The sequence below is a fragment of the Bubalus bubalis genome, chromosome 3, assembly GCF_019923935.1.
Source record: "Bubalus bubalis isolate 160015118507 breed Murrah chromosome 3, NDDB_SH_1, whole genome shotgun sequence".
NCBI lineage: Eukaryota > Metazoa > Chordata > Mammalia > Artiodactyla > Bovidae > Bubalus > Bubalus bubalis.
In genome coordinates, this window is record NC_059159.1 from 16,622,594 (window position 1) to 16,647,640 (window position 25,047).

A 25,047-nucleotide genomic window follows, 5' to 3' on the forward strand; every position below is an offset into this window, starting at 1 on the left:
CCAAGAGGCACAAAGAGTCCCATACAGAATAAACCCAAGGAAAAACACACCAAGACACATACTAATCAAACAAACAAAAAATAAACACAAATAAAGAATATTAAAAGCAGCAAGGGAGTAGCAACAAGTAACATAAAAGGGAAACCCCATACACTTAACAGCTGATCTTTCAGCAGAAACTGCAGGCCAGAAGGGAATGGCAGGATATATTAAAGTACTGAAAGAGAAAAATCTACAATCAAGACTACTGTACCCAGCAAGAATCTCATTCAAAATTGATGGAGAAATAAAAAGCTTTTCAGACAAGCAAAAGTTAAGTGAATTCAGTACCACCAAACTGGCTTTACAACAAAAGTTAAAGGGACTTATATAGTCAAGAAATACAATGGGAGAAAAGAAAAGATCTACAAAATCAATTCCAAACAATTAAGAAAATGGCAATAGGAACATATATATCAATAATTACTTTAAATGTAAATGGGTTAAATGCTCCAACCAAAAGACACAGACTGGCTGAATGTATACAAAAACAAGACCAATATCTATGCTGTCTACAAGAAACCCACTTCAGACCTAAGACACATATAGACAGAAAGTGAGAGGATAGAAAAATATATTCCATGCAAATGAGAAGCAAAAAAAAGCTGGAGTAGCAATCCTCATATCAGAAAAAAATACACCTTAAAATAAAGAAGATTACAAGAGATAAGGAAGGACACTACCTAATGATCAAGGGATCAATCCAGGAGGAAGACATAACAATGTAAGTATCTATGCACCCAACATAGAAGCACCTCAATACATAAGACAAACACTAACAGACATAAAAGGAGAAACTGACAGTAACACAATAATAGTAGGAGACTTAAACACCCCACTCACACCATGGACAGATCATCAAAACAGAAAATTAATAAGGAAACACAAGTCTTAAATGATACATTAGATGAGATGGATCTCATTGATATCTTCAAGACATTCCATCCAAATGCAGAAGAATACACTTTCTTCTCAAGAGCACATGGAACATTCTCTAGGATAGACCACATCTTGGGTCACAAATCAAACCTCAGTAAATTTAAGAAAATTGAAATTGTATCAAGCATCTTCTTTGACCACAATGCTATGAGACTGGATATTAATTACAAGAAAAAAAAAGTGTAAGAAACACAAACACATGTAGATTAAACAACACGTTTCTAAATAACAAACAGTTTACTGAAGAAATCAAAAGGGAAATCAAAAAATTTCTAGAAACAAATGACAATGAAAACACAACTCAAAACCTATGGGATGCAGAAAACGCAGTTTTTTTTGTTTTTTGTTTCTTTTAATTTTATTTTATTTTTAAACTTTACAAAATTGTATTAGTTTTGCCAAATATCAAAATGAATCTGCCACAGGTAAACATGTGTTCCCCATCCTGAACTCTCCTCCCTCCTCCCTCCCCATACCATCCCTCTGGGTCGTCCCAGTGCACTAGCCCCAAGCATCCCAAGCAGTTCTAAGAGGGAAGTTTATAGCAACACAATCATACTTCAAGAAACAAGAAAAACATCGAATAGACAACCTAACTTTACACCTAAAACAACTGGAAAAAGAAGAAGAACAACAACAAAAAAACATAATTAGTAGAAGAAAAGAACTCATAAAGATCCAAGCAGAAATAAATGAAAAAGAAATTAAAGAAACAATAGTACAGATTAATAAAACTAAAAGCTGGTTCTTTGAGAAGATAAACAAAATTGACAAACCTTTAGTCAGACTCATCAAGAAAGAAATAAGAATCAAATCAACAAAATTAGAAATGAAAAAGAAGTTACAACAGACAATGCAGAAATACAAAGGATTATAAGAGACTATTATGAACAACTATATGGCAATAAAATAGATAATCTGGAAAAAATGGACAGGTTCTTAGAAAAGTTCAATCTTCCAAGACTGAACCAGGAAGAAATAGAAATTATGAACAACCCAATTACAAGCACTGAAATTGAAGCTGGGATCAAAAATCTCCCAAAACACAAAAGCCCAGGACCAAATGGCTTCACAGAAGAATTCTATCAAACATTTAGAGAAGAGCTAATGCCTATCCTTCTAAAATTCTTTCAAAAAATTGCAGAGGAAGGAACACTTCCAAACTCATTCTATGAGGTATCAGGGTAACCATCACCCTGATACCAAAACCAGACAAAGACAACACACAAAAAGAAAACTACAGGCCAATAACACTGATGCACATAGATGCAAAAATCCTCAACAAAATTCTAGCAAACAGAATTCAGTAACACATCAGAAAACTCATACACCATGATCAAGTTGGGTTTATTCCAGGGATGCAAAGATTCTTCAATATATGCAAATCAATCAATGTGACACACCATATTAACAAACTGAAAGATAAAAACTATGTATGATAATCTCAACAGATGCAGAAAAAGCCTTTGACAAAATTCAGCACCCATTTATGATTAAAACTTTTCAAAAAATGGGCATGGAAGGAACCAACCTCAACATAGTAAAGGCCATCCATATATGATAAACCTACATCAAACATTATTCTCAATGGTGAAAAACTGAAAGCATTCCCCCTAAGATCAGGAACAAGACAGGGGCATCCACTTCTGCCACTATTATTCAACATAGCTCTGGAATTCCTAGCTACAGCAATCAGAGAAGAAAAAGAAATAAAAGGAATCCAGACTGGAAAAGAAGAAGTAAAGCTCTCACTGTTTGCAGATGACATGATACTGTACATAGAAAACCCTAAAGATAGTATCAGAAAATTACTAGAGCTAATCAGTGAATTTAGCAAAGTTGCAGGATACAAAATCAGTACACAGAAATCACTGGCATTTCTATATACTAACAATAAAAAACCAGAAAGAGAAATTAAGGAATCAATCCTATTCACCATTGCAACAAAAAGAACTTAATATCTAGAAATAAACCTACCTAAGGAGACAAAAGAACTGCACACAGAAAATTGTAGGACACTAATGAAAGAAATCAAAGATGACATAAACAGATGGAGAGATATTCCATGTTACTGGGTAGGAAGAGTCAATATTGTGAAAATGACTATACTACCAAACACAATCTACAGATTTAATGCAATCCCTATCAAATTACCAATGGCATTTTTCACAAAACTAGAACAAAAAATTTGACAATTCATATGCAGACACAAAAGACCCCAAATAGCCAAAGCAGTCTTGAGAAAGAAGAATGGAGCTGGAGGAATCAACCTTCCTGACTTCAGATTATGCTACAAAGCTACAGTCATCAAGACAGTATGGTACTGGCACAAAAACAGAAATATAGACCAATGGAACAAGATAGAAAGCCCAGATATAAACCCATGCACCTATGGGTACCTTATTTTTGACAAAGGAGGCAAGAATATACAATGGGGCAAAGATAGCTTCTTCAATAAATGGTGCTGGGAAAACTGGACAGATTACATGTAAAAGAATGAAATTAAAACACTTTCTAACACCAAACATAAAGATAAATTCAAAATGGATTAAATACCTAAATGTAAGACCAGAAACTATAAAGCTCTTAGAGGAAAACAAAGGCAGAACACTTGATGACATAAGTCAAAGCAAGATCCTCTATGACCCACCTCCTAGAGTAATGGAAATAAAAGCAAAAGTAAACAAGCAGGACCTGATTAAACTTAAAAGCGTTTGCACAGCAAAGGAAACTATAAGCAAGGTGAAAAGACAACCCTCAGAATGGAAGAAAATAATAGCAAATGAAACAACTGACAAAGGATTAATTTCCAAAATATACAAGCAGCTCATACAATACCCGAAAAACAAACAACCCAATCAAAAAGTGGATAAAAGACCTAAATAGACATTTCTCCAAAGAAGACATACAGATGGCTAACAAACACATAAAAAGATGTTCAACATTGTTCATTATTAGAGAAATGCAAATCAAAACTACAATGAGATATCACCTCACACAGGTCAGAATGGCCCTCATCAAAAAGTCTACAAACAATAAATGCTGAAGAGGGTGTGGAGAAAAGGGATCACTCTTGCACTGTTGGTGGGAATGTAAATTGATACAGCCACTATGGAAGACAGTATGGAGATTCCTTAAAAAACTAGGAATAAAACCACCATACAACCCAGAAATCCCACTCCTAGACATATACCCTGAGGAAACCAAAACTGAAAGACATATGTTTCCCATTGTTCATTGCAGCACTATTTACAATAGCTAGAACATGGAAGCAACCTAGATATCCACTGACAGATGAAATGGATAAAAAAATTAGGATACATATACACAATGAAATATTACTCAGCCATAAAAAGGAATGCATTTGAGTCCGTTCTAATGAGGTGGATGAATCTAGAACCTATTATACAGGGTGAAGTGAGTCAGAAAGAGAAAGATAAATACCATATTCTAATGTATATATACAGAATCTAGGAAAATGGTACTGGCAACAATGGAGAAACAGAAATAAAGAACAGACTTATGGACATGGGGAGAGAGGAGGAGAGGGTGAGATGTATGGAAAGAGTAACATGGAAACTTATATTAGCATATGTAAAATAGATAGCCAACAGGAATTTGCTGTATGGCTCAGGAAACTCAAACAGGGGCTCTGTATCAACCTAGAGGGGTGGGATGGGGAGGGAGATAGGAGGAAGTTTCAAAAGGGTAGGGATATATGTATACCTATGGCTGATTCATGTTGAGGTTTGACAGAAAACAAAAAAATTCTGTAAAGTAATTATCCTTCAATAAAAAAAAAAATAGCAGAGGAAGGACCTCTGAGAATCCTCTATGCTATAAAACAATGAGAACACTGGCAAAAGTGTCAAAGTCAACTTTTTCAACACTCTGGAAATCAACCAAAGGTTTACAACAACCCAAGGAATGTTTTTTAAAAAAAAATGTCTGACTCTCCTTAAGAACACTGAGCTTTGTGGCATTTTAACTTGCTGTATTCCCACCTTCCCTTCCCAGGGGCTACCAGGAGCCTTGAAAACCAAGAGTTGAAAACTGCAATGAAAACCAGCAATCAAAAATCCAGTGGAGAAAAAAGAGGTTGGAACTTCCTCAAAGTGCCATTCCCTGAGAACTGCTGTTATTAGACCTGTCTGGTGGTTCTCTGGAAGACCCTACTTTCAAATCTGTTCTTATATAAACTGACTCAAAGCTTTCCCAGTACAAACAGATTTTTCCCTGGGAGAATTCACCAAAAAGAGAGATAACTGTTTACCATCACAACTGCCAGTAGTAATGGAAACGGAGCAAACAATAGGCTAACAAACAAACTTAAGAGGAAAATCTGGGAAATGATATTTCCATAGGTGGCTTTGAAAATCTCCAACATACTCCTAGAAATCTAGATGGCTACACACAAGGGTTGGGCTGTACAGATACTCAGGAAAGACTTGAGAACATCCTAAACTCTCCTGAGAAAAATGTATGCAGGTCATGAAACAATAGTTCAAACTAGACATGGAAAAACTGGTTCAAAATTGGGAAAGGAGTATATCAAGGCTGTATACTATCACCTTGCTTACTTAACTTATATGCAGAGTAAATCATGCAAAATGCTGGGCTGGATGAAGCACAAGCTGGAATCAACATTGCCAGGAGAAATATCAATAGCCTCAGATATGCAGATGATACCACCTTAACAGTAGAACTGAAGAGGAACTAAAGAGCCTCTTGATGAAGGTGTAAGAGGAGAGTGAAAAACCTGACTTAAAACTCAGCATTCAAAAAATGAAGATCATGGCGTCCAGTCCCATCATTTCATGGGAAATAGATGGGGAAACAATGGAAACAGTGACAGAGTTTATTTTCTTGGGCTCCAAAATCACTGCAGATAGTGACTGCAGCCATGAAATTAAAAGACTCTTGTTCCTTGGAAGAAAAGCTATGACAAACCCAGACAGAATATTAAAAAGCAGAGACATCACTTTGCCAACAAAGGTCTACCTAGTTAAAGCTATGGTTTTTCTAGTAGTCATGCATGGATGTGAGAGTTGGACCAGAAAGAAGGCTGAGCACTGAAGAATTGATGCTTTTGAACTCTGGTGCTGAAAAAGGCTCTTGAAAGTCCCTTGAGCAGCAAGATCAAACCAGTCAATCCTAAGGGAAATAAATCCTTAATATTCACTGGCAGTGGAGAAGGGCATGGCAACCCACTCCAGTGTTCTTGCCTGGAGAATCCCATGGACAGAGGAGCCTGGTGGGCTACAGTCCATGGGGTCACAAAGAGTCAGACACAACTGAAGTGACTTAGCACTTAGCACGTTCACTGGAAGGACTGATGTTGAAGCTGAAGCTCCAGTACTTTGGCCATCTGATGCAAAGAGCTGACCTACTGGAAAAGACCCTAATGCTGGGAAAGACTGAAAGCAGGAGGAGAAGGGGATGACAGAGGATGAGATGGTTGAATGGCAACATTGACTCCAATGAACATGAGTTTGAGCAAACTCTGGGAGATAGTGAAGGACAGGGAAGCCTGGTGTGCTATATAGTCCATGGAATAGCAAAGAGTCAGAAATGACTGAGCAACTGAACAACAACAAACTCTTACCACTGGCTTATCTTGAGGAGATACACAGGAAGGAAGTGAAGGCTAAGGCAGAGTTGAGAAACTATCTGGCTAGGTATTGAAGGCATGTCCCAATGTACACACTGGCTCTCCTCTACCTAATAATTTATAACTCATTTTTCCTTATAAAGGTATGATAAAGACACATGCACACATATATATGTAAATATAATATCAAATAAATATATAATATAAAAATATAAGAAAAGTTACAATCCTTGTGGAATTGTTTACAATAGTAAGTTAATTAAAACCAATTAAATATTCAACATTATAGGGTTAATTACAGTATATCTACATTTTCAGATACCATGTAGCTATTTGAAAATGAAAGGCTAAAATAAATAAATTTTTTTTAAGTTTTAATTAAAAAAAATAAAAGGCTGACCTGTATCTACTGACATGGAAAACTTTTCAAGATATATTACTTATTTTTTTAAAATCATACTAGAAAACAATGTATATAGCATGACTCTTTTCTCTTAAAGTAGATTATTTCTATTTTTCCCTTTTTTAGAGGGTCTTGATTCCTAAATGTATTCTTCGTCTTTTTACTAGCTTCTGTGAGATCAAAAGGCTTCCCTTGTGGCTCAACTGGTAAAGAATCCACCTGTAATGTGGGAGACCTGGGTTCAATCAACCCTCTGCCTAAAAATTGGTAACTTATCTCATCTTACAAAACACACAGATATATATTCATAATTGAATACAAAATGGATTCTAAGGTCAACATTAAATTATAGGAGGAATTAAAGAGTGTCTTTCACATCTTTATACACTTAAATATTTCTTGGATATTTTTATAAAAATAACATTCAAGAATTATGTATGTTGATTTAAAAGGAAAAAAAGAAGCCTGGGACTTCCTGATTAGTCTCAGAACATGTGGCAATAAACAGAAATAAGGTCAAAATAGGAAACCAGGAATTGAAAACCAAGGAATGTAAGAGAGCAAGTAAGCTATTCTTAACTGTGGTACAACAAGTAGGCAGTACCTAGAAGTCCAAACAAACATATAAATCTGTGGTCAGGAAAAGGCTGTAAGTCAAAAACCAAAGAGACAAAGGAGAATCCCAATCGCCACAAGAGTTAATCAAAATGCCAAGTAGGAAGTAAGGAATTAAAAAAGGAAAAGCAAACCAAGCACCATGTCTATATTAATCATGGCTTCATATGGTGGGCATTTAATAACATTTATTACATTAATGAATCAGTAAACTCTGAAGAGTTTTTCTTGTCTCTTGTTTGCTTACTCGGGAATATTGACTATCACATTCATTTATCCTTGATTCTAAGAGAATACAGTTTGGCTGACAATAAATATATATAATCCCAATATATGTAATCTTCTATAAGCACAGAAACTTGATTTTGCCTAAGGGAAAAACAAAAGGACTGCTAAAATTAGATCATGAACACTAGAGATTGCAGGCCTTTGGAAGCACTGTTTCTATCATTAACATGAATAGTCCTTTCAACTATTTTCTTTACAATTTATATGCAGTGCAAGTTAAAAGCTATTAGGAGACAATTCAGTATCTGAAAACTTGAGGTAGAAATTCATGCAGATTCCAGGCAATGGGAAAAGAACTGTCAAGGGTAGACAAGAAAACAGATATGAGTCTTCAACAGAAGGGGGAAGAAATGAACTAAGGCATGAAGTAAGAATGCAATTGGCAGGTATGGAGATTTATGATTAACTGGAGCCTGCGGGAAAAAGGCAAAATGGTTGTCTGAGGAGGCCTTACAAATAACTGAGAAAAGAATAGAAGCTAAAGGCAAAGGAGAAAAGGAAAGATATACCCATTTGAATGCAGAGTTCCAAAGAATAGCGAGAAGAGATAAAAAGCCTTCCACAGTGATCAATGCAAAGAAATAGAGGAAAGCAATAGAATGGGAAAGACTAGAAATCTCTTCAAGAACATTAGAGATACCAAGGGAACATTTCATGCAAAGATGGGCTCAATAAAGGACAGAAATGTTATCGACCTAACAGAACCAGAAGATATTAAGAAGAGGTGGCAAGAATGCACAGAAGAACTGTACAAAAAAGATCTTCACGACCCAGATAATCATGATGGTGTGATCACTCACCTAGAGCCAGACATCCTGGAATGTGAAGTCAAGTGGGCCTTAGGAAGCATCACTATGAACAAAGCTAGTGGAGGTGATGAAATTCCAGCTAAGCTAAGCTATTTCAAATCCTAAAAGATGATGCTGTTAAAGTGTTGCACACAATATGTCAGCACATTTGGAAAACTCAACAGTGGCCACAGGACTGGAAAAGGTCAGTTTTCATTCCAATCCCAAAGAAAGGCAATGTCAAATGTTCAAACTATCACACAATTGCACTCATCTCACATGCTAGTAAAGTAATGGCTCAAAATCCTCCAAGCCAGGCTTCAACAGTAGGTGAACCGTGAACTTCCAGATGTTCAAGCTGGATTTAGAAAAGGCAGAGGAGCCAGAGATCAAATTGCCAACATCTGTTGGATCATCAAAAAAGCAAGAGAATTGCAGAAAAACATCTATTTCTGCTTCATTGACTATGCCAAAGTCTTTGACTGTGGGGATGACAATAAATTGTGGAAGATTCTGAAAAGAGACTGGAATACCAGACCACCTGACCTGCCTCCTGAGAAATCTGTATGCAGGTCAAGAAACAAGCACAAGCTGGAATCAAGATTGCCAGGAAATATCAATAACCTCAGATATGCAGATGACACCACCCTTATGGCAGAAAGCGAAGAAGAACTAAAGAGCCTCTTGATGAAAGTGAAAAAGGAGAGTGAAAAAGTTGGCTTAAAGCTCAACATTCAGAAAACTAAGATCATGGCATCTGGTCCCATCACTTCATGGCAAATAGATGGGGAAACAATGGAAACAGTGAGAGACTATTTTCTTGAGCTCCAGAATCACTGCAGATGGTGACTACAGCCATGAAATTAAAAGATGCTTGCTCCTGGGAAGAAAGCTATGACCAACCTAGATAGCATATTGAAAAGCAGAGACATTACTTCGCCAACAAAGGTCCGTCTAGTCAAAGCTATGGTTTTTCCAATAGGCATGTATGGATGTGAGAGTTGGACTATAAAGAAAGCTGAGCACAGAAGAATTGATGCTTTTGAACTGTGGTGTTGGAGAAGACTCTTGAGAGTCCCTTGGACTGCAAGGAGATCCAACCAGTCCATCCTAAAGGAAATCAGCCATGAATATTCATTGGAAGAACTGATGCTGAAGCTGAAATTCCAATACTTCGGCCACCTGATGTGAAGAGTTGGTTCATAAGAAAAGACCCTGGTGCTGGGAAACATTGAAGGCAGGAGGAGAAGGGGATGACAGAGGATGAGACTGTGGGATGGCATCACCGACTCCATGGACATGAGTTTGAGTAAGCCCTGGGAGTTGGTGATGGACAGGGAAGCCTGAAGTCCATGGGGTCGCAAAGAGTCAGACACAACTAAGTGACTGAACTGAACTGGAGCATGGGGTTCTTGCCTGGGAAAGATTTATGGAGAAAGGAAGAGCAGCAAGCAAAATTATGAAGAAGTGAGGACCAGAAGCATAAGAGTTTGGCCTAAGAAGAGCAGCTAAATTTTTGAGATAATGACATGACAAAAACTGTGTTTTAAGAAAATTGGTCTTGTAGTTGTGTACAGGAAAAAGTGGAGACTGGGGACAGAAAATTAGGATACCATGGCAGTGATCCAGGTTTTTTAGTGCCTTTTATAGAATAGCCCATCCTAATTTTTCTCAACCTGGACTACTAGGGCAAAAAGGAGTTAAGAAATTCTGAAAAAACATAAATTCGTATAACCACCCCACCCTAAAATCAGTTACTATCAAAAATAATTTTCTTCTATAATTCTGAAGAAAATATTTTTACCTGGATCCTGAGAGACCAAGTAACAGACATCATTCACAGCCTTAAGGAAATCTGAAAAATCCAGCATTCCATTAACTATAAGAAATGATTCAGAAAAATAAAGAAAAAAACTCCATTAGCAAATTTATCAGCAGATTCACTAAGCATATAAGATAAAAATACAAACTAAAAATGTAACTAGAATTAACTGACATTAGAATACCATAGTCTATACACAAGAGCAGTCATGTGGTAGTTCTATCTTTAGTTTTTAAGGAACCTCCATACTGTTCTCCATAGTGGTTATACCAATTTACATTCCCATCAATGGTGTAGGAGGGTTCCATTTTTCCACATCTTATCCAGCATTTATTGTTTATGCACTTTTTGATGATGGCTATTATGACCTGTGGATCCCTTAATAACAAGCTTTGAATGGTCTGTAAATGTAATGCCTTCTCTATTATCTACTTCTTTGATTCAAGTATCAAACATTGAGTGCAAAAATATATTTTTTTCTAGGTTTCTGTTGTTGTTCAATAGTCCAGTCATATCCAATTTCTCTAGCTACTTAAAGTGTAATTTTTATGGTTTTATTTTTGTCCTTAAACAAGAGTGATGTTGAACCTATTCATATATAATTATTGACTATATGTGTTATATTTTATGTGAAATACTTGTCCATGTGTTTTGCCCTCTTTTCTATTTCATTATTTGTTATCGATTTGTATGAATTCTTTACACATTTTGTAAACTAATCATTTGTCAATTGTGTGAACTGCAAATATCCCCAAGTTTGTAACCTGTCTTTTCACTTTCAGGTATCTTTTTAAATATGCATGCTAAGTTGCTTCGGTCATATCCAACTCTTTGCAACCCAATGGACTGTAGCCTACCAGGCTCCTCTGTCCATGGGATTCTCCAAGCAAGAATATTGGAGTGAGTTGCCATGCCCTACTCCAGGGGATCTTCCCAACCCAGGCAACAAATTCTAATATAATTAAATATATCAAATATATTAATCTCAAACATTTTTTGCCTTAAGAAACTTTCCCTATCCCATGCCATTTCATACTAAGGCAATTAGCAAAAATTAAAAGTCTAAAAATATCAAATGTTGATGACAGCATGTCATAACCCAACCTAGCAATCAATCAATCCAGTCATGTGTATCTGAGGCCCAATTTTTTAATATCATTATTGTAAATGTGCACAGATGTTTTTTATAACATTTTAAAGTTTAGCTTTTCTATCATTTGTAATTAATCTGACCATGGCAAACCTAGACAGTGTATTAAAAAGCAGAGACATTACGTTGCTGACAAAGGTCCATATAGTCAAAGCTATGGTTTTTCCAATAGTCATGCATGGATGTGAGAGTTGAGAAGAAGGCTGAATGCTGAAGAATTTATGCCTTTAAATTGTGGTGCTGGAGAAGACTCTTGAGAGTCCCTTGGACTACAAAGAGATCAAACCAGTCAATCCTAAAGGAAATCAGTCCTGAATATTCCTTGAAGGACTGATGCTGAAGCTCCAATACTTTGGCCACCTGATACGAAGAGCTGGCTCATTAGAAAAGACCCTAAGGCTGGGAAAGATTGAAGGCAGAAGGAGAAGGGGATGACAGAGGACAAGATGGTTGGATGGCACCACTGACTCAATGGACATGAGTTTGAGCAAACTTGGGGATATGGTGAAAGACAGGGAAGCCTGGTGTGCTGCAGTCCATGGGGTCACAAAGAGTTGGACATGACTGAGTGACTGAACCAAAAACAACATATAACTTATGTCCATGACTGTACACCCCTAAACTAATAATGAAAACATAAAAACTTACCAGCAATATCAATAGTCTTCAGTGCCTTTCGCATTTCTGTGTCACTTATAGAGATCTTCAAGATGCGATGGATCATTGGCAGATCATTCACATAAATCTTACCACCTCGAATTTTACTAAAAATTTTACAGGCTTTCTGAAATGCTGAATACACATAACAAAACAGTTAATTAATTCAAGGGAATAATCATTTATTCTCCCCATCCTCTTCGGGGTCGGGGCTGAGGGGCAGGTGGGGGACAGTCACTAAAGAAAACAGAGGAGCAAATCTTTGTATTTCAACTCTGCTTTAACATCAGTCTTGTTACTTAATTAGGTATGTCTGGAGCCAGTGACCTCTAAACCTATGAGTTTCTAAAGAATTCTCAGAAACTACCAGAAAACTCATGCAAGGCTCACATAAGCAAAGGCTTCCACAACTTTTCCTGAGCATGTTAAACCTTTCTCTGCTGCCTTATAACTTGTGTGTGTATCAGTCAAAGCTCTTGCTATTCTGACTACTTGCATGTCAGTATCCTTCAGTTAAACAGTCAGCTAATAGAGGGCAAGATTTTTCCTTCTTCAAGTCCCAGAATCTACTTCAGAACAGATTCTCAAAAAATGTCTACTGAACTAAATTGGGTTGAATTCACCTTGTTTTCAGAAAAAGAGGCAATAGATAACAGTGATAAATACCAGAAAAAGACTTTTAAAAAGACACTAATGACTTTACTAATAGAAGTTCCACCAAAGTATTGGAGGTAGAAACCAGATTTCAGTGAAGTAGGAAGTAAATACTAAAGCAGTACTAAAGAATGTTCAAACCTTTGGACATTTGCACTCATCTCCTGGGTTAGTAACATCATGCTTAAAATCTTGCATGCTAGGCTTCAGCATTACATGAACCAAGAACTTTCAGATGTCCAAGCTGAGTTTAGAAAAGGCAGAGGAACCAGACAGCAAATTGCCAACATTTGCTGCATCATAGAGAAAGCAAGGGAATTCCAGAAAAATATCTACCTCTGGTCACTGATGGTGCTAAAGCCTTTGATTATGTGGATCATAACAAACTATGGAAAGCTCTTAAAGAGATGGGAATACCAGACCATCTTATCTGTCTCCTGAGAAATCTGTATGCGGGTCAAGAAGCAACAGTCAGAAATGGACATGGAACAACAAACTGGTTCCAAACTGAGAAAGGACTATGACAGGGCTGTCTGCTGTTTATTTAACTATAAGCTAAGTACATCATAGGCATTTCAAGATCTTTCTGTGTTGTTGGGTGTTGTCATTATAGACATGCCTGAACCCGCTAAGTCTGCTCCTGCCCCTAAAAAGGGCTCTAAAAAAGCTGTGACCAAGGCCCAGAAGAAGGACGGCAAGAAGCGCAAGCGCAGCCGCAAGGAGAGCTACTCCGTGTATGTGTACAAGGTGCTGAAGCAAGTCCATCTGGACACTGGCATCTCGTCCAAGGCCATGGGAATCATGAACTCCTTCGTCAACGACATTTCCGAGCACATCGCTGGCGAGGCATCGTGCCTGGTGCATTACAACAAGCACTTGACTATCACATCCAGGGAGATCCAGACTACCGTGTGCTTGCTGCTACCTGGGGAGCTGGCCAAGCACGCCGTGTCCGAGGGCACTAAGGCTGCCACCAAGTATACCAGCTCCAAGTAAATATAATATGCCTAGCCGCTGTTAACAGAGAAGGCAATGACACCCCACTCCAGTACTCTTGCCTGGAAAATCCTATGGACGGAGGGCCTGGTGGACTGTAGTCCATGGGGTCACTAAGAGTCAGACACGACTGAGCGACTTCACTTTCACTAAGTACATCATGAGAAATGCCGGGCTGGTTGAGTTACAAGCTGGAATCAACATAGACAGGAGAAACATCAACAACTTCAGATATGCAGACAATACCACTCAATGGCAGAAAATGAAGAGGAACTAAAGAGCCTCTTGATAAGTGTGAAGGAGGAGAGTGAAAGAGTTGGTTTAAAACTAAATATTAAAAAAACTAACATTACGGCATCCAGTTCCATTACTTCAGCCTGGATGAAGTAATAACCAATGCCATGGACATAAACTTGGGCAAACTTCGGGAGATGGTGAAGGACAGGGAGGCCTGGCGTGCTACTGTCCACGGGGTTGCAAAGAATCAGACACAACTGGGTGACTGAACAATAACAGGAAGTAAACAGTAATTAATGAAAACAGCTCTTTCAATAAGCTTCTCTGAAAGAGTATAAAGCTGACAGAGCATCATCCCTAAGGAAGCAGAAGAAAATAAAATTGAAAAAAGAGAAGTGAAAGGATTGGTCTTGTGAAAGCGACTCTTTCTCAATGAGACAATACAGAAGGCTATGGATTTTGTTTATAGTCAAGGAGTTCAGGAAGATTCTGCCAAACTGTCTTTATTAACTCTCTATGAAAAAGCAATATCATCTCTTAAGAACTGAAGGACTAGGTGATAGGATTTGAAGAGAGCAATGAAGATGTGAAATAAGTACAGGAAGAAACAGGAGAGGGATCTGATCAAAACAAAAGGGAATACCAACTGGTGCTAAAGGCAGCTCAGGTTGGAAATCACATATTCACAGGGGCACCAAATGAGGTAGTCTATGAAATAAAATTGTAAAATAAAAACAACTGCAAGTATTAGAGACTGTGAACAGAGAACAAGACATTAAAGTCTGAGGTTTCAACATTATAACAATGATCAAATTGTGGACATCAGGGTTGGTGAGAGAAATTGAAGTAAAATAATTAGTTTTAAAAAAGTATTGTATGAGTATTACATTAATCAACCACTTGGACACTAAAGATGTCTTTAAAGACATTAAAGATAGGTGGCCCTGCCTCTCAAGAAAGACTGACCAGAATACCTGGAAAGCTACTTGGAGTCAGTTCTAATACTCCATCTAGACAAGGGAGCTAATTCACATCTCCATTAAATGCCGAGTTGTAGCTCTTGGTTCTGCCTGACCAGAAAGCCTGGCCAAAACACCCAGGAAGCTATGCAGCCCAGCAATCCTCGAATGGAGAGTCCAGCAAGCAGAACTGATCATCCACAGAAAAAGTCAGTGCCCTACTTTAGCCAGGGAACTTGGGGCACAGGTCTGCTTGAGTCAAGACCACAAACAAAAAGCCTTTCCAGCCTTGGAGCTGGTTCTCCTGCTTACCCAGATAGAGGAAGTAATTCACAGCCCAGTGCACTGCTGAATGGAGCTTCTGGCCCCGCCTGACCAGGAAGCCTGGCCTGAACACCTGGGAAATGACTTGGTCCAGCAGTACTTGAGCAGACAGCCTGGCTAGTGGGTCTGTCTGCTTGCAGAAACAAGCCAGCAACTGCATCTGGCCAGGGTACACAGATCTACCTGATTAACTCCCCAAACAAGAGTCTTATCAGCCTTGGAGCCTGTTCTATTGAATATAAACTCCAATCCTATTAACTAGGAATCCTAAACAGAGCTCCTGGGAATCTCAGTAGCCCACCCTGAAGTCTCTATTACATTGGCATTTGATCAGAAAACCCAACCAGCAACTCTGCATCTGCAAAGCCAAGATGGTGGCCTTGTCTGTCCAGGGAGTTTGGTGCAGAGATCTGTCTGATTTGATTCCCAAATGAAGAGCTTTGCCAGCCCTGGGGACCTATCATTCAGTCCCAACCAGGAAGGAAAATAATTTATAGCCCCATCGAAAACTGAATAAAGGCTCCAGTCCAATTTGACCAAGAAACCTAACCATAACTCCTGAGAATCTGTATACACCATTTTGCAACTCCAATTACAATGGCACTTGAGTGGAGAACCCCACTGCTGGTCCTACCTGTCTGCGACAGGATGGTAGATCAGTAGACCAGGGAACTTGGTGCATATATCTGCCCAATTTGATACCCAAAAAAACCTTGCAGGTCTTAGGGTCTGTATGGTACCTTGCTCAGCAAGGAACCTAATTCATAGTCACAACACACTGCTGAACACAGCCTTTAACCTGCCAAACCAGGGGGCTTAACCAGAGCATATGGGGAGCTGTATAACCCATCCTATAGCCCTCTTTACAGTAACAGTTGAACAGATAGACCAGCCCAGGGTTTTCCCTGTCTACAGAGCAAAACTGGGGCATCTAACTAGGAAACTCAGTGCTGTCTAGCCTGATTCGGATTTCTAAACAATAAGCAGTGCATTCCTTTAGGACCAGTTCTACTGCCCTGCAAAACTCAGAAGTTAATTCATAGCCCTGCCTACTACTGAGTATAGTACCCAATCCTGAATGACCAGAGAACCCAGGCAACACAGAACCTTTCCTATAGCTTCATTTAGGGGACGAACCAGAAGTTCTAGCCAGCTGTTCTCAACTAGTGCATCCCCTTCCCAATCTTAGAACATGAGCAGTGTGGCCTAACCCCAAAATAGACTCTGATAGCAAGACCCACCTTCCCAAGGACATTGCCAGTTAACACATCCAGAAACAGAAACTAAGCTGACTGGTGAAAAACTGTCTCTGCTAAAGCAAACCAGTAATATCTGGAAAGGGAGGTCACTTACTCAAATGCAGATGCCAACATAAGGAATCAAAGATAATGAAAAATTACATAAATGTGACACTACCAAAGAAAACTAATAAAGTTTCAATAACTGGCCCTAAAGAAATGGAAATCTATTAAGTGTCAGCCAAAAAACAAGAAGCTCAACAAAGAAACAGAAAATATTAAAAAAAGAAAAAAAGAAAAGAAAAAGAAATCCTAGAACTGAAAAATACAGCCAATTGAATGGGAAAATTAAATAGCTTTAAAAACAAACTGAACCACATAGAAGAAAGAATCTAAAAGAAAGAACATTTAAAATTACCCAGGCAAAAAAAGGGAAAAAGAGCAAAGAGATACTATAGGACTTATAGGACACAATCAGAAGAAACAATATCTGCATTACAGGAATTCCAGGAAGAGAAGACAAAAAGAAAGAAACAGAAAATATATTTAAAACAACAATGGCTGAAAACATCCCAAACTTAGGAAGATAAATGGACATCAAATCCAAGAGGCCTAAAGGATCCCAAAAAAGTTTGAACCCAAATAAGGTTACACAAAGACACTTTATAATTAAACTGTCAAAAGTCAAGAAGAAAGAAAGAACTTTGAAAGCAAGGAGAGAAAAGAGACAAGAGAATCCCATAAGGCCACTGGCAAATTTTTCAACAGAAACTTTTCAGACCAGGAGAGAATGTGATGATATACTCAAAATACTGAAAGAAAAAAAAAACAAAAACTATCAAGCAAAAAAAACACATCCCTTTAGAAAGCCATCAAAATTGGAAAGAAAAAACTTAGATTGTCTCTTTGAGAACACAGAACATATAATCAGGAAATTTATTCAAAAAATTCTGAAACCTATTATTACCACTTAATTCTTCTGAGTAAAAGCGTCCTTCAGGTACTTCATCATATAGTGTCTGGTAAAGGTTAGAAGGTCTTTCATCTTTCCTGTCAAAGAAACAGCCATATCAGAAAGCAATAAAACAAAAACCCCACAAAACATTTATGTCACTTTGCGATATATAATATTTTGCCATTAAAATTTAGCCTGAAATTCTCCAGTCTCTTACACTCCATAGGAACCTTTCTTTAAAAACTGTCCAAGTGATAATCAGTTATTACATATTCTTTACCCTAGAATTCTCACGTATTTGTTTTAGGTATATCTCTATGGAGCAGATTTACCTTAGTCAATATATAATATCTCTTGGCTGTGGTCCACTTTTTCCTATTCCCAAACTCCAGTACTTTGGCCACCTCATGTGAAGAGCTGACTCATTGGAAAAGACTCTGATGCTGGGAGGGATTGGGGGCAGGAGGAGAAGGGGACAACAGAGGATGAGATGGCTGGATGGCATCACTGACCTGATGGACGTGAGTCTGAGTGAACTCCGGGAGTTGGTGATGGACAGGGAGGCCTGGTGTGCTGCGATTCATGGGGTTGCAAAGAGTCGGACACGACTGAGCGACTGAACTGAACTGAACTGAACTGAATTCAACTTACAGCAAAATTTATAGAAAGTTATTATAAGATTTCCCAGGTGGCTCAGCAGGTAAAGAATCTGCCTGTAATGCAGGTGACACAGGAAATGCAAGTTCAATCCCTGTGTGGGGAAGATCTCCTGGAGAAGGAAATGGCAAACCAATCCAGTATTATTCCCTAGGAAATTCCAAGGACAGAGGAGCTTGGTGGGCTACAGTCCATGGGGCCACAAAAGAGTCAGACATGATTTAACAACAACATTATAAGATATATAAGAATATCTTTAAACAGTCAAAGAATCTCAGATCCCATAACCTGTTGATAAAAACATCTTAAAAAGATGATTCATCTGATTCCATAACATGGAAATCACAGGATGTTGGTGTTGGAAAAAATGTTAAGAGTCCATCTAGTACAAGATTCTTACACAGATGTGGAAACTGAGGCCCAGAAATACAAAGTGAATTCTATAAGAGTTTAAACCAGCATGTGAAGTTGATCAGGACTCAACTCTAAGTCTTTCAATTCCACATGCAGGGCTCTTAGTGCCACACCATCCTTCCTAACAGCAGTCTTGGTTAGCACAAACTATTTGGCGTACTTTCTGTAGAAGGGAGAAATGAATGTTGTAGAAAAATCCCAAATCCGAATCCAACATTTAAAAAGAATACAATGATTTAAATACCGAATAACTGAGGAAGATCTATCAAGAGGTGACAGAGTCTTGTGAACGCTGCACTGACTTGGCAACTTGCATAAAGAGCTTTCTTTTCTAGTCATCTTCTCCTTCACAGACAAAGGAGCAACCTAGAGCCAAATGCAAGCATATCTGTGTCTCAGATCACATTGGTAAACTGGCATTCTTGAACAATAAACCCCTTAAAAGATAATTAATCATACCTAGGCTCCTCACTTAACTATACTTCTAATATAAAATTACCTCTTGTAATTAAATTACAGCTTATAATACTAAAACTTTAAATAAACTATTTAATCTTAAAAATCTAAAATTTTAAATAAACTATTTAATCTTAAAATCTAAAATTTTAAATAAACTATTTAATTAATAAAATACATCATATTCTTTGGCAAAGCCACATTTTTCTTAAGTATGCAACATCATCTCATAATTAATACTGTGTCAATTTATAGTAATGTGTTTTACAAAAGATGGCAAATCTATGGTATAGTGAAGACAAGACTATCAATCTCTAGGCTACATATACAAGTTTTGACTATATAAGTAAAGTAATGTGAAGAATCAACACAGTTATTTAAATACTACAGGTAAGTTTGCTTTAAATTATTCTTATGGTTAAGAAAACTACCATAAACATTGATAAAAATAAGACTGCATGTATAAACTAGTTCAAAAATGGTAAACAGCTTAGGTAGATAGAAAAATGTCACTTTAGAAAATAAGAACTGAATTCTAGGTGTCTTCAATTTCACATGGCTCTATGGAAGGAACCTAGAGCCTTGACCTTTTTTTTTTTTTTTGGCTGCGCTGTTCAGGTTACAGGATCTTAGTTCCCCAATCGGGATTGGAATCTCAGGCCCACTGCAGTGTAAGCCCAATTACTAACCACTGGACCCCCAAGGAATTCACTAGAGCACTGACTTTTAAAGACCATGCAGGATCCAGAGAGGACTCTCAAACCATACAAGACTGACAGGAATATGAGTTAATGAGTGAGAATTAAACAAAACAACAAACAGAAGATTTCAATCCCCCAATGACTTCATATCCAGATTTACCAAATATCAATCCTGAAATAATTATGGGACATAAGCAAATAATATAAGGCAAAATTTAAGAACTAAATAAAACTTCAAAAAGTAAAATGTATAGACATTAAAATTTCAATAGATAGGTTAAATTGCAGATTATAAAGAAAAGTAAACAAAGTAGATGGGAGAAATTACTCAGAACAAAATAGAAAAAGATCAAAAATATGAAGCAAGGTTAAAAAACACAGAAAACAAAATGATAAGATCTAACATATATCTAATAGAAGATACAGAAGAACAAAATAAAGAGATTGGAGGGGGAAAAATAGTCTAAAGATAATGGATTCAAATTTTCCAGAGTTGAAGACATGTGTTCTCATCCTCAGTTCATTCAGTTCAGTCGCTCAGTCGTGTCCGACTCTTCGCAACCCCATGGACCACAGCATGCCAGGCCTCCCTCTCCATCACCAAATTCCTGTGGCCACTGCTGAGTTTTACAAATTTTCTCAGCCTCAGGAAGCAAACAAATATCGAAACAAAGGCATATATCCTTAAATATATCATACACAGTGAATGTAGTAAGTCGCATAACCCCACCAAGAGATGTCTATATCCTAATCCCTGGAAAATGTGAATGTGACCTTATCTGCAGAAATCATCTTTACAGTGTAATCTCAAGTTAAAGACTTCAAGATGAAATATACAATGATGTACTTATAAGAGAAAACTTTGAACTATAGACAAGGGGGAGAAGGCCATATGAAGAACAACATGAAGGCCAAGACTGAATTTATGCTGCCAAATGCCAAGGAATGCCAGAGTCATTGCTACAACAGCAGAAACGTTAACAGAGAGCATATTAATCAAAAATACTGGTCTGATGGATAAAGAAGGGGAAAAATTAATATTCTTCTCAAAAGGCTTCATGTTCTATTGATATTTTTAAAGGAGGAAGAGAAGAAAGAGGCGAAGATGCAGGAGGAATAGGGTAAAGGAGCTGGAAGAAGAAGAAATATTTAAGATTAAGACATTTCAATACTTGGACTAAAATGTAATGGAATATTTGAGGGCTAAAGAAAATACTTGAAAGCAAAGCAAAAATATTTGCAAATCTTTATTTACCTCAGTTCTTTTAGTACACAATTGTACTTGTAAACTCTTCTTCCTCCTGCCTTTTTTTTCTCCTGAAAAATTAGAGGATTTTTCTTCTCCGAGTAGGAATATTGATGTTTCATACCTAAATTGCACAGAAAATTGGAGTAATTCCTGAATTGATTTTTTTCTTGATTCTTCTTCTTTTGTCATTTATTTATGGAAATTTTCAAACACAGACAAAAGTAGATAGAATAATGTGATGATCTCCCCAGGTTTCAGTAATGACCCATCACCCAGCTTCAATAATGAACAATCTTATTTCATCTATATTCTTATCCCTGCTCTTATTTCTTATGACTTTAAAACAAATTCCAGTATCATATTGTTTCATCCATAGGATTTTTATATGCATTTCTTCCAGGTGTTTTTTCTTTTAAAAACATATTTAAAACACAGTTATGAAACCAAAAATCCCCAACAATGTCTTAATATCATCAAATACATCCGAACCTGTATTCAAATTTCCAATTGTCTCATAAGTGTCAAAATTTTTTAACACTTTACATCAGGATTCAATAAGGTCCCCACATTACAGTTGGATGACATGTCTTTTAGATGTTTTTCCACCGATAGTTTCTTCCCCCATGTCTTTTATTATCATTATCGTCATTATTGCCAGTTGTCTTATAGATTTTTCACAGTCTAGATTTTGCTGATTTTATTGCCAAGATTGTAGGAGTTTAAAGACCTGATGTGATTAACATTCTACTTTTTTGAGGGTAGTTGGAAGGGGTTATATAGGTGATGGTATTTTCCCATCAGGAAGCATATAATGTCCAAGTGACTCTCTATTTGTGATATTAGCAGCTACTTATTAATAACTATCTGCAGTAAATCATCAGGGACTGCAAATGGTTACATTCTAAATCTAATATCATTCCTTCTTCACTCATTAGCTAAAATATTTCCATAAACAGAAACTTTCTCTCACGTACTATTTTCTTACCCTTTAGTACAGTTCAGAAAGGCAAGATCATTCATTGCTTTTCCCTTACTTATCATTTTCCGTAACAGTGACTTTGCTCACCTGTAACCTTCAACATTAAAAAGCAGAGACATTACTTTGCCAACAAAGGTCCGTCTAGTCAAGGCTATAGTTTTGCCAGTAGTCATGTATGGATGTGAGAGTTGGATTATAAAGAAAGCAGAGTGCCAAAGAATTGATACTTTTGAACTGTGGTGTTGGAGAAGACTCTTGAGAGTCCCTTGGACTGCAAGGAGATCCAACCTAAACGAGATCAGTCCTGAGTGTTCATTGGAAGGACCAAGGCTGAAGATGAAACTCCAATACCTTGGCCACTTGATGAGAAAAACGGACTCATTTGAAAAGACCCTGATGCTGGCAGGAGGAGAAGGAGACAACAGAGGATGAGATGGTTGGATGGCATCAGTGACTCAATGGACATGAGTTTGGGTAAACTCTGGGAGTTGGTGATGGACAGGGAGGCCTGGCGTGCTGCAGTCCATGGGGTCCCAAAGAGTCAGACATGACTGAGTGACTGAACTGAACTGAACCTTCAACAATGACAAAATGATTTTTATATCATTGTGAACACACTAATTTAAATATATTAAATTCACTTTAATTCCCTGCAATTTTATCCTTATTGATGCTTTAATTTTCTAATGTGGGTTGAGAAGGGGTGAGAGCCTTTTCAAGTGGGCTCTTGATCCATCTCTGGTAGCAGTCTTTGTTAGTTTCCTCATTTCTGGAAGACAAGATGCTTCAAGCTTATCTGTACACTTCCCTTCCTAGACCTGCTATCATACATTTCTCCAAAGAAATGGTTCCTTTCAATAAGAAATGGTACTTTAAAGTCCAAGCTAGATTCTGAACTACTTTTTAGCAATTACACTGCTTTCTTGTTTCTTGGTTTTCTCTGTTTATGCCTCTTTCCCTCCTCTTCTTATTAAACTGTCAAGAACTTTTGTAACACAAATATATACTCCATAAACTATATAATAGTGAGATCAATAAAATAACCCTGAAATGAATTTTAAAAAAAGAGAGCTTTTGGAAATTTCATACTTTGCTTTAAGTAATCCAAAGAAGATCTAAATTTCAAGAACAATCCTAAAATTATTTTGTGCTCTGGGATCTTGTAGACTAAGAATGATTCTGAGATAAACTAGATCCCAAACTTGTCTGCACAATGGAATCACTTGAGAGCTTCAAAAAATTCTGATGCCTGCATCCAATCCCCCAAAATTGTGATTTAATTATTTTGGAGACTGAGCTGATATTTGGAATTTTTTAAAGACACTAGGTTGTTTTTTTTTTTTTTTAAGATACTAGATTCTAACACAGAGAATAAATTGAGAATCACTATGGCAATACCTCATTGGCTTGTTTCTACCCAGAACTCATACCAATTGAGCTGTAATCTAGTACTTTAGAAGTAACACCTATTCTTCCTTGTATGTAAAACTAAAAACTCTTTAGCAGAAATGATTCCTTCCTTTTAGAGTAATCTGCTATGCAAGGGCTACTTAGGTGATACATAGAAAAATGACTGGATTGAGTCTACAACATCTTTAGATAAACTTAGCACTAAGCAAAACTGTGAAATAAGGGAAATTTTTATCATGCAGCCTACTCCCCTTTCTTAGTAGGTACCTTGGTCTTTTGACATTGAGAGCAAGCTCAGTCACCCAATTGTGTCCTACTCTTTGTGACCCCATGGACTACAGCCCATCAGGCTCCTCTGTCCAAGCAATTTTCCAGGCAATAATACTGCAGTGGGTTGCCACTTCCTCCTCCAAAGGATCTTCCAGACCCAGGGATCAAACTGATGTCTCCTGAATCTCCTGCATTGGCAGGCAGATTCTTTACACTGCACCAGGTGGGAAGCCCCCTTTTTACATTATACCCCTTTAAATCCAATCCCTAAACTTCTATCCTGAGAGCCCTATTACCTTGCTCTTATCCCCACTGAAGATGCCCTGTGGTCAGTCCCCTCCACAGTCCTCCCCTCACAAGGCAATAACTTTACTTTGACTATGTCCCAGAGTATAAAATACATTTTCTATTGACATGTAACACCCATATACAAAGAGAGAGAGAAATGAAACAATTTCACAAAAGAATACTTATCCTTATTATATGAAAAGCACTATAATGTCTTCGATTCTATTCTAATTTCTTTTTAGAAAACTACTAGTAGCTACCTCTTAAGTTGATTTCATGACACATGAATTAATCACAACCTACAGCATACTGCTGCTTTATATCCCCCATCCCCTTCTATATATCCTTACTGAAACTGATTTTCATATTGCTAGAATAATTATAACTTCTACCTCATTACATCACCTTTTACGTTTCATCATTTTTAAAAGTATAACTGTGTTATTTTAATTACAGGATAACTCAAATATTTTAGGGACTAGGAATGATTTGATATAAATAACAAATAACTAAAAACGTTTGTTTCATATTGCATTCCTTAGGTGCACTGTGTCTCCCCAGGTATTAACCATTTTAAACAATACTAATGAAAGAAAGGAAAGAAACACTCCTACTACGTTCCATTTCTTCCTAGGTAACAAGCTTTACTGTGGTGTGCTGCGCACGCATGCTAGATCACCTCAGTCACATCTGACTCTTTGCGACCCTATGGACTGTAACCCACCAGGATTTTCTGTCCATGGGATTCTCCAGGCAAAAATACTGGAGTGGGTTGCCATGCCCTCCTCCAGGGGACCATCCTAACCCAGAGATTGAACCTGCATCTCTTAGGTCTCCTGTATTGGCAGGTAGATTCTTTACCACTAGCAGCACCTGGGAAGCCCCTTATTGTGGTGCCCTAGAAATGACTGTCTCATCTTTTTCCTCTAACTCAGTGGAATAGTGGGA

At 37.5% G+C, this 25,047-nt stretch overlaps 1 protein-coding gene across 1 annotated transcript in view; it reads right to left on the bottom strand.

Annotated features, from left to right (window-relative positions):
- Window positions 1-25,047, bottom strand: part of EFCAB13 (EF-hand calcium binding domain 13) — a 111,872-nt gene that overhangs the window by 76,025 nt on the left and 10,800 nt on the right. The window contains 5 exon segments of the mRNA XM_044938846.2: window positions 10,488-10,562; window positions 12,304-12,447; window positions 17,688-17,770; window positions 18,991-19,112; window positions 21,159-21,273. Of these exon segments, the coding sequence (XP_044794781.2) occupies window positions 10,488-10,562; window positions 12,304-12,447; window positions 17,688-17,770; window positions 18,991-19,112; window positions 21,159-21,273 (539 nt within the window).